At 44.1% G+C, this 15,474-nt stretch overlaps 1 protein-coding gene across 3 annotated transcripts in view; it reads right to left on the bottom strand.

Annotated features, from left to right (window-relative positions):
* FSD1L (fibronectin type III and SPRY domain containing 1 like) overlaps positions 1–15,474 on the bottom strand; it is a 45,926-nt gene that overhangs the window by 20,259 nt on the left and 10,193 nt on the right. For all 3 annotated transcript variants that reach the window (XM_075138358.1, XM_075138359.1, XM_075138360.1), the window contains exons 5-6: positions 8,874–8,896; positions 6,350–6,471 (exon numbers count right to left, since the gene is read on the bottom strand). In XM_075138358.1, the coding sequence (XP_074994459.1) occupies positions 6,350–6,471; positions 8,874–8,896 (145 nt within the window). The remainder of the gene's footprint in view (positions 1–6,349; positions 6,472–8,873; positions 8,897–15,474) is intronic.

The raw sequence follows: 15,474 nt of genomic DNA, 5'->3' as shown, positions 1-15,474 counted from the left end.
ATGATGTGTAGAGGGGACGCTCCCTTTGAACATCCAGCCCAGCACCGGCAGTCGGGGTGCCAGGAGGAGCTGTGCTTCAGTGCCAACCACTTCCGAAGCAGCTTGAACCCCTTCATATGCTGCCAATATCTCCTTCTCAGTTGGAGTGTAGCGGGCCTCGGATCCTCTGTATCCCCGACTCCAGAACCCTAAGGGTCGACCTCGAGTCTCCCCTGGTGCTTTCTGCCAGAGGCTCCAGGTAGGGCCATTCTCCCCGGCTGCGGTGTAGAGCACATTCTTTACATCTTGTCCTGCCCAGACTGGCCCAAGGGCTACTGCATGAACTATCTCCTGTTTAATTTGCTCAAATGCTTGTTGTTGCTCAGGGCCCCATCTGAAGTCGTTCTTCTTCCTGGTCACGTGATAGAGAGGGCTTACGATCTGACTGTAATTTGGAATATGCATTCTCCAAAAGCCCACAACGCCTAAGAAAGCTTGCGTTTCCTTTTTGTTAGTTGGTGGAGACATGGCTGTTATTTTATTGATCACATCTGTTGGGATCTGACGACGTCCATCTTGCCATTTTATTCCTAAAAACTGGATCTCCTGTGCAGGTCCCTTGACCTTACTTCGTTTTATTGCAAAGCCGGCCTTCAGAAGGATTTGGACTATTCTCTCCCCTTTCTTGAAAACTTCCTCTGCTGTGTTGCCCCACACGATGATGTCATCGATGTATTGCAGGTGTTCTGGAGCCTCACCCTGTTCCAGTGTGGTGTGGATCAGTCCATGGCAAATGGTAGGGCTGTGTTTCCACCCCTGGGGCAGTCGGTTCCAGGTGTACTGGATGCCCCTCCAAGTGAAAGCAAACTGTGGCCTGCACTCTGCCGCCAAAGGGATGGAGAAGAATGCGTTAGCGATATCAATGGTGGCGTACCACTTGGCTGCCTTTGACTCCAGTTCGTATTGAAGTTCCAGCATGTCCGGCACGGCAGCACTCAGTGGTGGCGTGACTTCGTTCAGGCCACGGTAGTCTACTGTTAGCCTCCACTCTCCATTGGACTTTCGCACTGGCCATATGGGACTGTTGAAGGGTGAGCGAGTCTTACTGATCACTCCTTGGCTCTCCAGTCGACGAATCAGCTCATGGATGGGGATCAAGGAGTCTCGGTTGGTGCGGTATTGCCGCCGGTGCACTGTTGTGGTAGCGGTCGGCACCTGTTGTTCTTGGACCTTTAACAACCCCACAACAGAAGGATCCTCTGAGAGACCGGGCAAGGTGGACAGCTGTTTAATTTCCTCCGTCTCCAGGGCAGCTATACCAAAAGCCCACCAGTACCCTTTTGGGTCCTTGAAATACCCTCTCCTGAGGTAGTCTATGCCAAGGATGCACGGAGCCTCTGGGCCAGTCACAATGGGGTGCTTCTGCCACTCATTCCCGCTTAGGCTCACTTTGGCCTCCAATACAGTTAACTCTTGGGATCCCCCTGTCACTCCAGAAATACAAATGGGTTCTGCCCCTTTATAGCCTGGTGGCATCAGGGTACACTGTGCACCGGTGTCTACGAGAGCCTTATACTCCTGTGGCTCTGATATGCCAGGCCATCGAATCCACACAGTCCAGTAAACCCGGTTGTCCCTTTCCTCCACCTGGCTGGAGGCAGGGCCCCTCTAGTCCTGGTCATCATATTCGCTATCTACTTCTTGTAAGTATGAGTCAGAAGTCCCTTTGTTAAGGTCGGAAGTGGAATCAGCCCTTCTACTCTGTCTGGGGAACTCACTGGAGACTGGAGCAGCAGTTTTCCTGGAAGAACTCCCTTTTGTGGTTGTTTTCCCTTGCAACTCACGTACCCGTGCCTGTAGGACTGAGGTAGGTTTTCCATCCCACTTCCTCATGTCCTCTCCGTGGTCACGCAGGTAAAACCACAGGGTGCCCCGGGTTGTGTACCCACGATGTCTCCTCTCTTGAGCAGAGGGACGTTTGCTCCTAATGGCTGAGACGCTGGCCCGTGCAGGGGGGGAGCAGGACATATCCTCTTTGAGTTGCTGGACCTCCTGAGACAGTTTCTCCACAGCAGAGACACAGGCTCGTAGGGAGGAAGAGAGACTTTCTTCATATTGCCGGAGTTGGCCAGCCAGTTCATCCACTGTTTGTTCCTCTCCATCTCTCCAGGTCATTACTGCCAATGAGTTTGCATGTGACGCTGGTGCGCTCCGTACAAACTTCCGCCACATGGGTCAGGTGCATTTGACCTCATCTGGGTCTTTGGATAACTGCTCGTTGTTCAGGTCATCATAAATCACTTCCAGCACAGCTAATTCTCTCAGGTACTGGATACCTCTCTCCATGGTGGTCCACTTGCCTGGGTGGCATATAACATCTTCCTTGAAGGGATACCTTTCCTTCACACCTGACAGGAGTCGCCTCCAGAGGCTGAGGACTTGTGCCCCTTGTCCAATTGCTTTGTCAATGCCCCCTTCCCTAGAAAGGGATCCCAGCTGCTTGGCTTCCCTACCCTCTAATTCCAGGCTACTGGCCCCGTTATCCCAGCATCGGAGCAGCCAGGTGACAATGTGCTCGCCTGGACGACAGCTGAAGTCTTTTCGCATATCTCGCAGCTCATCCAGGGATAGGGATCTGATGGTCACCATCTCATTTACGGGTTCTGCCTCCTCCTCCTCCTGTTCTCGTGATGGCCCTGGTTCATCTTCATCCCTTACTAGACGAGCTGATTTTCTTGTGCATTTTCTTTTTTGTATAGGGGCGACTGATACCAGCATGGGTTGGTTCTCTATCGCAGGGGGCAGAGTAGCTGCTGTGCTTGCCCTGGGGGGTGAGGGAGCCGCTGTGCTTGCCGTGGGGGGTGGGGTAGCCGCAGGGCCTGTTGCTTTGTCATCAGCTGCAGAGACGTTTCCTTCCCCTTGCGGGTTCTGAGTGGTGTTAAACAGGGCTCGGTAGGCGTGCGCCAGGCCCCAGCACATTGTAGTAATTTGTGTCTCCCTGGAATGGCCAGGGTGACAGCATACTTCTTCCAAATATTCTACTAATTTTTCAGGATTCTGCACTTGTTCAGGGGTAAAGTTCCAGAACACTGGGGGTGCCCATCGCCCTAGGCATTTGCCCATGCTATCCCACTCACCCTGCCACTCATAACTATCCAACCTTGGGGCAGATCTCTGGATGACATTCTTAAATTGCTTACTAACCTTGGATAAAACCACAACAATATTCCCAAGGAGAACCAAGAGATGTATCTTAACTACCCAGGGATGTTCAAGGTACTGGCAAGTTATTTTAACAAAGGAGATGAAGGTAGCGAGGGTGCCATTCTCTATTTCCTCCATAGAAAATCTCTCGGAGGAAAAGGTATAATTGCTAATGGTCTCCATGAGGTGGTACCCGAAATGCAGAAACGGCTTCATTACGAATCCCAAATACCAAATAACCCCCAATGCCAGCGTTTTAGTAACAAATCTCCCAGGCAAAACATCATTAATCACGGCAGAGCACAACAGACTACAAAACCCAACTCCAATTTTTAACAGGTACAGTAAAAACAAGAGCATGGTGCAGAACAAACGAATATGTTACCAGATATAAATTCCTTAATATGTTCTAAATAATCTGTCGTTATCTCAACCCTTCGTGCCCCACGTTGGGCGCCAAAAAGGACTATCGTGGTTTAACCCCAGCCAGCAAAAATAAACGCCACGCAGCCGCTCGATCACCCCCCCCCCCCGGTGGGATGGGGGAGAGAATTGGGAGGGCACAAGTAGGAAAACTCCCGGGTTGAGATAAAAACAGTTTAATAATTGAAATAAAACTAAGTAGAACAGTAATAATAACAGTGAGAACAACAACAATAACAGAATACACAAAGCAGGCAATGCACAACAGAACCGCTCACCGACCGCGTGTCACGAACAGGGGGCGAGCCCCCCCCCCACACACCTGGTTTTTATACTGAGCATGATGTCACATGGTACAGAATACCCCATTGGCCAGCTGGGTCCACCACCCCGGCTGTGCTCCCCCCTCCCGGTGCAAGCATCACCCAGCAACAGCCAAAGCATCAATGGGCCATCAACGCTCCTTTCACACCGAACCCAAAACACAGCGCACCCCCCAGGCTACTGGGAAGAAAGTTAACCCTGTCCCAGCTGGAACCAGGACATTGAGTCATTTAGAGATGTGTAATTTTACCATCTAGATAGAAACACCTCCTAGCTATACCAGGTCCACTACAAGCAGAAGGCCTAGTTTGCTTTACGCACACCTTCCCTTCATGATCTGTTCAAATATTTTAACCTAGCACTACTGAAACACACCTTTTTATCCCTCACATCCCTGTGAGGGGATGTTTAAGCCAAGCAGGAATTACACTGAAACGGGTAGTATACATTTAAAATGCTTGAGAACAAATAAGCAGCACAGAAGAGACTGAAAGCAAAAGTATTCTAGTCAGTACTGGTTTTGGCTGGGACATTTCTTCATAGAGGCTTGTACAGTGCTGCACTTTGGATTTGTGATGAAAACAGTTTTGATAACACGGGGGTTTTAGTTATTGCTGAGCAGCACCAAGCCCTTTTCTGCTTCTCACACTGCCCCACCAGCAAGTAGGCTGGGGCTTCACAAGGGGAGGGGACACAGCTGGGACAGCTGACCCCAACTGACCAAAGGGATATTATTCCACACCATATGGTGTCATGCTCAGCAATAAAAGCTGAGGGGGAAGAAGAAGGAAGGGGGGACATTTGGAGTTATGGCATTTTGTCTTCCCAAGTAACCATTACGTGTGATGGAAGCCTGCTTTCCTGGAGATGGCTGAACACCTGCCTGCTGATGCAGAGTAGCGAATTAATTCATTTATGCACAAAGCTTTTGCTTTACCTATTAAGCTGTATTTATCTCAACCCACAAGTTTTCTCACTTTTACCCTTCTGATCTCTTCCCCATCCCACCGCGGCAGGGGAGCATGAGCAAGCAGCTGTGTGGTGCTTAGCTGCCTGCCAGGGTTAAACCACAATAAATTCTCAAGTGTTAATCACATGCATTTGCCATCAAATTTTGAAGTCATACAACAATAGTTTGAGAATAATATCAGTACGACCCCTTCTTAGGCAAAAGAAAAATTAAGATGAGGACAAGTATTTCAGAACATATACCTGTAAGTTCAGCTACCTACCCCAATTATTTTTGTCATGGTATAAGATACCAGATAAAGAATCTTCCTCCTGATATATGAAGGTCTATCAATGCTCAATGCAATTTTGCCTGCAACAGTTTGAGCTATTAGTATGTGTCAGAGTAATTTGATAGCTTGGCACTACAGTAGAAGAAAGCAAGATTGTTACACAGATAGTTAGTTTTCCTATTTACAAATCAAAGGTCCATACAATTTAAATTCCTACGTATTTGATAAGGAAAATGCACATATAAGAAGGGTCATACTAAATAATATCTTCATCTAGATACCAGACTTTGTTCATGCATGGTTGCTGTTAGATCTTTACGCTCCCATTCCTGTTAAACAGGTGTACTGTGATCAGCTTACCTACCTTGTTCCCTTATCTATGAAATACAGAGCAATGATTGCCACACAGAATCTAACCCGGCAGGCAGCTAAACACGACACAGCCATTTGCTCTCTCCCCCCGCAGTGGGAAGGGGGAGAGAATCAGAAAAAACTCATGGGTTGAGATAAAGAAAATTTAATAGGACAGAAAAGGAAGGGAAAGTAACAATAAAGTATATTCTTAGTATCAGTCAAGGGCAAAGTGGTTTAAATAGGAAAGCAGTATGAATAAAATATGAATAAAGAGACATGAAAGACATGCTGGAATACTACACCCAAACTACTTTCAAACAGTAACAAACAGATGCATCAACACACATTTTGTATCACGGTAATATCACTGCTCTAGGAGATTACCTCTCTTGCATTTCAGATCATATCACTTCTAAGCAATATGTTAGATTACAGTTCCATGCATAACACTACTGCAGATGACTAGTATTTCAGAGTGTCACTAAGCATCAAGCTAGCAGGTACAGGCTTGAGAAACTTAAGGTAACTTCAAGAAGTACAGAGGAACTTACAACTCAAGAAAAAACATGGTCTGGAAGACTCATTCTCACTTCTGAGATCAATGTTATTTTCTGAAATGTTATATTATGTAGAAATTAACACAAAGCTAGAAAACTCTTCTACCCTCAAGGTATTCAGCTTAACATCCAATGAATAAGAATGAGTTTAGGTACTCTGAAAAATTTGCTCATTAGGGTGCAAGAGGTCTGGTTTTGTTTTGTTTGTTTAAATATAGTAAGTTATTCACGTAGTAACAAATTACACTCACTGCATACAGTTTTTACCTGGCAAAAACTTTACAGCCTGGAGCATGTGCCTTTCCAGAGCGAAGTCCACCATCAAATGAGTCATACTATCACTGACCTTTGGTTTCAGAGAGATGCGGAACGCTGAAGCCACTGTGACTCTGAAGTCAAGAAAGCAGCATTAGTAAGATGTATTTTCCATTGAAAATGGCTATAGGACTTAAACAAAAACAGCAATCAGATCATCTGTATTGTTAATGTCAAACTGTTAGCCAAAATACTAATCAAAGACCAGAACATTTTTCTACAGATAACTGTTTATCACTTAGCACAGACTCCAAAATAGAGTGATGTGACTGTCCCAAAGAGAACATGGTGCAAACTCCCAGTTGTTCCACATTACTAGGCAAAGAAAGATCAGAAGTGACTAAAAAAGCACTTAAAACTTCTTTTACTAGTGAGAATACTTGGATAAGTAACAAAACAAAACTATATGAAAAATCTAAAGCACTGCAGAATCAGGATCATATTTTATGTACTTAGAAATTTGAAACTTAAACCTTTAGTTTAAAAAGGTCCAAAGACTTTTCTTCTCAACAAGATCCATTCATTACCTCCAAAGTGCATTTTCACATGTCAAATATTGCTCAGAAGGCATTTATAAATACCAATGAACAAGCTGAATATTCTACTTTCATATCTACCTCTGATGTTATCAGGGGATGAAGAAACGTTTAAGTTGCAGACACCATATTGCTTTGGAACATGCAAGTATCAGATCAGTCTTACAAGATACACTGAAGCACAACTCTCATTTCCACTTCTGAAATCTTAGCTCAGACCTTATTCTGAATACTCCTAAGACACTCCTGTACTCCAACTACACCACCAAAAAAAAAGAAGCAGGACAAGTCTCTTGTATAGTTCTGTAACTCTGAAGACATCAGGCCACACAGCAGAATTTGAATAACATTGATTCAGACAGCACACAGGCCCTAACTCCTGCTTTAAAAAAAAAAAGAGATTCTTAACTAGAAAGTAATATACACACCACAATAAAGTCAACTGCAAACACTTGTATCCAATTTACATCTACAGATCTGTGGCACCTTTAGAACACCTAATAGCTCACAGGAAGTGATACGAATTAAGTACTTCACTAGTATGCAAGAGAGATTGTGTGCTAACTACAGGTACACCAAAGAATGGTGAAAAACAAAAAAACTCTTGGTAGTGAAGAAGGGGGAGGAAATATGAAGTTGAGTATTAAAGATATAAGCATATTGAGAGTGACAAGCATTTCAATTTTGGGATATAAGACAATTATGACACTGAACTGATCATCATAAAAGAGACAGGTCAATTGATTTTCCAAGACAGAACTGACATTCCAAAATGTAGTATGGGCTGCCTAGCAGATTCCACTGCTCAATCAGATGGGTAGAGTAAATGTCTCCTTAAGGAAGAATAATCCTCTGATTAGCAGTAAGAGAACACTGAGTAGTCAGCTTCAGACAGCTTTTTAACTTCTCTTTAGGCAACCTTAGACAGAAAACCAGCCACAATTGGTTCAAAAGGATTAGATCACACAGCATTTTGAGAAACTAGAAGAGTAAGAGGATGTTTATTACATATAGAAGTATTAAGATTATTATCACTGCCACTATCTCTCTGATTTGTTAAGGACACTAAATCTTTACCCTTGGAAAAGCAAAGATTAATTTCTCTAGCAATTACCCATTTTACACAAAACTTCAGAGAATTTAGACAATCAGACTCTTCCTGTAAATTGAAAACCTGTAAATTGAAAGCCAGCCTGTTTGGTCCATAAGAGCAACATATGCTGGAAACACTCTGTGAGCTGTCTTTCAAAACATTATGCACATCATAGTAAGTTTTCTGAACCCAAAGGTCAGACTCTCAGAACATAGTTGTCATTCTTCCAAGTGAAGAAAAATGGTCTTAGCATTTATTTTGAAACAGTGAAGTTTTGCGTTCTAAACAATAGTTTGAAGACACTGTTCAAAGAAAAGCTACCAGAAATAGCAATTTCACTGACATTAGTCAGAGTGATGTCACCAGAAATACTTCAACAGCTACAAGACTTTTTACATTCAAAAGGAAAATTAGCCAGCAAAAGTCTGTAAGTACTTAAAAAAAAACAAACAGTAAGATTTTCTCATAATTTAAAGGGACAGAGTCAGCTTGAAACATTAAATTTCAGCCATCAAGTATTAATAATAAACCAGAAGTTTATTATTAATAATAATTAATGATATATACTCAAAGAAATAATAATAATAGCTGTTGCAGAGCTCTACTTCCCTGAATTAAAAACATCTTACTCTTTACTAAAGTATGAAAGGCCAACAGTCATCAAGGAAAAACACTACATAAGAAGCATAGAAGTTTTTAGCTCCCTCAAAAGTTGTGGTATCACAACAAACACTTAGCAAAGAGTCAATGAATTTGATTAAAGCTGACTATGACCCTTTCAAAATGAATGCATTTTCAAGGATAAGATTAATTCAAAGACACAAAAGTGGTAGACTTTGTACTGTACCTATCTTTGATCTGTCTGGCAGCCTTGATGCATGTCAGGAAGAAGAGAGAAAAAGTAGTTAGTATTTCCATGCAAGTATCAATGGCAGTAACATGCAAGAAGGCTGAGAAAAATCTCAGCTGTACTGCTTAGATTTAAAGATCAAAATGAGTTTAACATTTTCATCAAGATAAATTTTCTCATAAAGCATGTTAAAAATATTGGTTAGAATTGCAACAATGTATCACCTGGGAAAAAACTGATCTCAAGAACCACACCAAACCAATTCCAAATTACTCAACTTCCTGGGTGTGAATTTGTCCCTTCAGATTTCTCTTAATCAGTTAAGTTACTCTCCATCACATTTTAAAAGAGCTGTATGACCAAGTCAGTAAAATTTAACTACCATGGTATTTTCTGTGAAACTATAAAGTGCTTATTAGTGGCATGTAACCATACCTGACTTGTTTGGCTATACATCATAGGATGTATACTCTGACAAAGAAGAAAAAATAGGACTTGCTTTAATTTTTCCTCCAAAAGTTACTGTACTATTCCAACAATACTTCCTAAAAGGCTCTCTCCATATGTCACTATTCAAAACCACAGAACATAGTTTCTCCAAGCATTTAAATGATACCACTGACACAGATGCAGAAGTGGTGACAGCACATTTCAAAGATAAACACTAACTGGCATTTGGAAAGACAAAATCCCTGTCCTTCACCAAAAGGAACTGCAAAACTAAGACAAAATGTTATTGTTGAAGCAGTGATAGCTTAGTTAGGTCTGTTGAATCCATGCTTGGACTTAACATTGCTACTTGATCTAGTTGCCATTCAGCTGAACTACTTTCCCCTCCAAAGACAAGACAAGAAACATCAGGTAGCTTCCCAGTTTAACGTCAAACAGATGTGGAGGACTCCCAAATATTTCATTAAATACGAAGTACACTCAAAAAGAAACAACTTCAAAATCACAGTTGTCCCTGCTATAAAACCAATTTTTGCAGTCTGCTGTGCTCTGCAGTGATTAGTGATGTTTTGCCTGGGAGATTTGTTATTAAAACACTGGCCTTGGGCATTACTTGGTATTTGGGATTTGTAATGAAGCCATTACTGTATTTCAGGTACTATTTCTTGGAGACAATCAGCAATTATACCTCTTCCTCTGAGAGGTTTTTTATGGAGGAAATGCAGGATGGCACCTTCACTACCTTCCTCTGTGATGTCGTCTCCTGTGTTAAAATAACTACATTAAAAAACGTCCTTGGGTAGTTAAGATACATTTATTGGTACTCCTTGGGAATATTGTGGTTTTGTCCAAGGTTAATAAGCAATTTAAGAATACCACCCAGAGATCTGCCCCGAGGCTGGATAGTTATGAGTGGCAGGGTGAGTGGGATAGCATGGGCAAATGCCTAGGACGGTGGGCACCCCGTGTTTAAATATAAAGTGTTTTGGAACTTCACCCCTGAGCAAGTGCAGAATCCTGAAAAATTAGTAGAATATTTGGAAAAAGCATGCTGTCACCCTGGTCATTCTAGGGAGACACAAATCACTACAATGTGCTGGGGCCTGCCCCACGCCTACCAAGCCCTGCTTAACACCACTCAGAACCTCAAGGGGAAGGAAACATCTCTGCAGCTGATGACAAAGCAACAGGCCCTGTGGCTACGCCAACCCTCATCGCAAGCACAGTGGGTACTCCACCCCCCACGGCAGGCAGGGCAGCTACTCCGCCCCCTGCGACAGAGAACCAACCCATGCCGGTATCAGTCGCCCCTATACAAAAAAGAAAATACACAAGGAAATCAGCTCGTTTAGTAAGGGATGAAGATGAACCAGGGCCATCACGAGAACAGGAGGAAGAGGAGGCAGAACCCATAAATGAGATGGTAACCATCAGATCCCTATCCCCAAGTGAGCTGCGAGATATGCGAAAAGACTTCAGTTGTGTCCAGGTGAGCACATTGTCACCTGGCTGCTCCTATGCTGGGATAACAGGGCCAGTAGCCTGGAGCATCCCTCTGCTCAAGAGAGAAGATATTATGGGTACACACCCCAGGGCACCCTGTGGTTTTACCTGCATGACCACAGAAAGGACATGAGGAAGGCGGATGGAAAATCTACCTTGACCCTAGAGGCAAGGAAAAACAATCACAAAAGGGGGTTCTTCCTGGAAAACTGCTGCTCCAGTCTCCAGTGAGCAGTTCCCCAGAGTAGAAGGGCTGATTTCACTTCCGACTGATGTAGTAGGCACAGTATCTACTATTCCATACTGCTTGCTTCTGTAATTCTGCTGTTTGCTTCTGTAATTCTAAATAATGAAGACTTGTTGCTTAGAAGTTAGGTAACTAGCAGGTGTTGTGTTTGCAGGTGTGTAGAATTGTAACTAGTCTAAATTGTGTATCCTGGAAGCATTGTTAGACTCTAGTGAAGAATAACCTAGGAAACTATAAACAAACGTGGTCCAAGCATGGCTCAGGGACAAATTGCGACCCTATAAGGTAAAGAGGAAATAAGTTCATGAAGAGTTCACTACCCTGCCGACCACCAGAGACCACCCGAGACCCTCAAGGAGACCCTAAAGGCTTTAGTACGCATGTGTTTAAGATGATGTAATATTGTAATTAGTTCTCAGAAATGTAATGAATATGTAAAAAAGAAATTTAAAATATGTATGAGAAGCATGGATATAAACAGAAAGGTGACTAGACCAGGTGTGCTTGATTTGTGGCAAGTCCACCGAGCACCCAGGCCCGAATAAAACAATATCTCTCCTGAGCGTGTGGAATTGGTTACTTGCACGCCGGGCACGAATCCGCTTTTCGGACAACATGACCTTAATAAAGGGACTTATTTGATTCCTACTTACAAGAAGTGGGTAGCGAATACAATGACCAGGACTAGAGGGGCCCTGCCTCCAGCCAGGTGGAGGAAAGGGAAAACCGGGTTTACTGGACTGTGTAGATTCGACGGCCTGGTACATCAGATCCACCGGAGTATAAGGCTCTCGTACACACCGGCGCACAGTGTACCCTGATGCCACTGAGTGCTGCCGTGCCAGACATGCTAGAACTTCAATACGAACTGGAGTCAAAGGCAGCAAAGTGGTACGCCACCATTGATATCGCTAATGCGTTCTTCTCCATCCCTTTGCCAGCAGAGTGCAGGCCACAGTTTGCTTTCACTTGGAGGGGCGTCCAGTACTCCTGGAACCGACTGCCCCAGGGGTGGAAACACAGCCCTACCATTTCCATGGACTGATCCACACCGCACTGGAACAGGGTGAGGCTCCCGAACACCTGCAATACATCGATGACATCATTGTGTGGGGCAGCACAGCAGAAGTAGTTTTTGAGAAAGGGGGGAGAATAGTCCAAATCCTTCTGAAGGCTGGTTTTGCCATAAAACAAAGGTCAAGGGACCTGCACAGAAGATCCAGTTTTTAGGAATAAAATGGCAAGATGGACATCATCAGATCCCAATGGATGTGATCAATAAAATAACAGCCATGTCCCCACCAACTAGCAAAAGGGAAACATAAGCCTTCTTAGACATTGTGGGCTTTTGGAGAATGCATATTCCAAATTACAGTCAGATCGTAAGCCCTCTCTATCAAGTGACCAAAAGAAGAACGACTTCAAATGGGGCCCTGAGCAACAACAAGCTAAAGTCGGGAGATAGTTCATGCAGTAGCACTTGGGCCAGTCTGGGCAGGACAAGATGTAAAGAATGTGCTCTACACCGCAGCCGGGGAGAATGGCCCTACCTGGAGCCTCTGGCAGAAAGCACCAGGGGAGACTCGAGGTCGACCCTTAGGGTTCTGGAGTCGGGGATACAGAGGATCCGAGGCCCGCTACACTCCAACTGAGAAGGAGATATTGGCAGCATATGAAGGGGTTCGGGCTGCTTCGGAAGTGGTTGGCACTGAAGCACAGCTCCTCCTGGCACCCCGACTGCCGGTGCTGGGCTGGATGTTCAAAGGGAGCGTCCCCTCTACACATCATGCAACCGATGCTACGTGGAGTAAGTGGGTCGCGCTGATCACACAACGGGCCCGAATAGGAAACCCCAGTCGCCCAGGAATCTTGGAGGTGATCACAAACTGGCCAGAAGGCAAAGATTTCAAAATATCCCCAGAGGAGGAGGTGACGCGTGCTGAAGAGGCCCCACCATATAGCAAACTACCAGAAAACGAGAAGCAATATGCCCTGTTCACTGATGGGTCCTGTCGCCTTGTGGGAAAGCATCGGAGATGAAAAGCTGCTGTATGGAGTCCTATACGCCAAGTTGCAGAAACTGCTGAAGGAGAAGGTGAATCGAGTCAGTTTGCAGAGGTGAAAGCCGTCCAGCTGGCCTTGGACATTGCCGAACGAGAAAAATGGCCAGTGCTTTATCTCTATACTGACTCATGGATGGTGGGAAATGCCCTGTGGGGGTGGTTGCAGCAGTGGAAGCAGAACAACTGGCAGCGCAGAGGTAAACCCATCTGGGCTGCCGCATTGTGGCAAGATATCGCTGCCTGGGTAGAGAACCTGGCTGTAAAAGTACGTCACGTAGATGCTCACGTGCCCAAGAGTCAGGCCACTGAAGAACATCAAAACAACCAACAGGTGGATCAGGCTGCCAAGATTGAAGTAGCTCAGGTAGATCTGGACTGGCAACATAAGGGTGAATTATTTATAGCTCGGTAGGCCCGTGACACCTCAGGCCATCAAGGAAGAGATGAAACATACAGATGGGCTTGTGATCGAGGGGTGGACTTGACCATGGACACTATTGCACAGCTTATCCATGAATGTGAAACGTGCGCTGCGAGCAAGCAAGCCAAGCGAGTAAAGCCTCTTTGGTATGGAGGACGATGGTTGAAATATAAATATGGGGAAGCCTAGCAGATTGATTATATCACGCTCCCACAAACCCAACAGGGCAAGTGCTACGCGCTCACCATGGTGGAATTAACAACCAGATGGCTGGAAACATACCCTGTGCCCCATGCCACCGCCCGGAACACCATCCTGGGCCTTGAAAAGCAAGTCCTATGGTGACCAGAAAGAAGTGAGTCAGACAACAGGACTCATTTCCGAAACACCCTCATAGACACCTGGGCCAAAAAGCATGGCATTGAGTGGGTATATCACATCCCCTATCATGCACCAGCCTCTGGAAAAATTTAACGATACGATGGACTGCGAAAGACTACACTGAGAGCAATGGTTGGTGGGACATTCAAGCATTGGGATACACATTTAGCAAAAGCCACCCCTACATCTTGTGGATTATGTGGTAGCCAGGACTCAAAGAACAGCCTTCTGCAAGACAGTCCTGGCTTAACTCCTTTGAATTTAGTCTGTTTCCAGGCTACTGACAAAGAAGGGTATCAGCCCATCTCGGATGAGCTGCCCAGCAGTGTCAAATCACGTCCTATCTAACCACTGAATCTTCCTGTTGCTGGCATTCATGTTCTTTTGACTTCCAGGTAAGTCAATTCAGCAAATAAAGCCACTGAAATTCTAACATAGGAAAAAAATTTTAAAAAATATTCTTAGTTTAGTCTTATGCTAGTTTCTCCTGACCCTATTTACTAGAGGATCCAAAGAAAATTTGTGCCAATAAAATAAAGTCAGGGCTGGAGCTGCCCTTTCAGAAACACCTGGTATTCCTATTAGCAGAGCAATAGCAGCCAAGACAATATTACCTTAAATGCCATATCTGAAGGTACATTTACAAGTGCAAGCTAGTGTAATACAAGTTTCAAATCCTAGATATTAGAGTTCACTGAATTGGATTTCAGTATCTTAAGCCTCAGACTCCAAATTTGAAGATATTTTCCACCCAGCAAACACTCAAATAACTTTCCTTAGTTTATTCGACTGAAAAAAGCATTAGAGATATCTGAAAAGAAACAACTTACAATAAATTCAAAGCTACATTCTGCATAGTGCTCAAAAGCTAACTTCATTTTTACACATCACTATGACAAGACAGAAAGGACAACTCAAACTGAAGTGCTAAGAAAAATACAGTTTAGGAATTGTCACTTCTCAAGGCAAATAAATCAAAGCTGACACTCAGGAAGCATGACAGCACACAAACATGTTGCCAAAAGGTACAACTGACACAGTAGGATAGCTTTCCTGCCCATTCGTTTAGAATAATTTGTGTCCTTGTTCCTGTTAAAATGCAGAAAGGCAAAAGTAATTGGTTCTTGGACTTGGTGTGGCTGACCCCACTACTAATGCAAGGATTATTACAGCAAGCCTACTGTACTGAGTCAGTGTATATGTAGAACTGCTTTATTAATTTGTAAGTATATTATTCCAGTTAGATACATGTTGCCTTATTTACAAGTCTGCTGTGGTAAAGTACACATTATTTGTATTGGAATTGCAATTGAGGCCCAAATCAGGCTCTTGCCTACACAGTATACAAATGCATTAGAAGGTTTTGGGGAATAGAGGAAGAGTTGCCCTGACTTCAGTTTCATAAGATCTTTCACAACAGCTATAGAGTTCAGGGTTGCAAATTAAAGATCCACAGATTGCATGAAGTTCTGCAAAACAAACATCTTATCATCCATGGATGGCTGCAGCTAGAATACAGAGACTCTCTCCAAG

The sequence above is a fragment of the Calonectris borealis genome, chromosome Z (genome assembly GCF_964195595.1).
Source record: "Calonectris borealis chromosome Z, bCalBor7.hap1.2, whole genome shotgun sequence".
Taxonomy (NCBI): Eukaryota; Metazoa; Chordata; class Aves; order Procellariiformes; family Procellariidae; genus Calonectris; species Calonectris borealis.
This window is presented reverse-complemented; position numbering and strand designations above follow the sequence as displayed.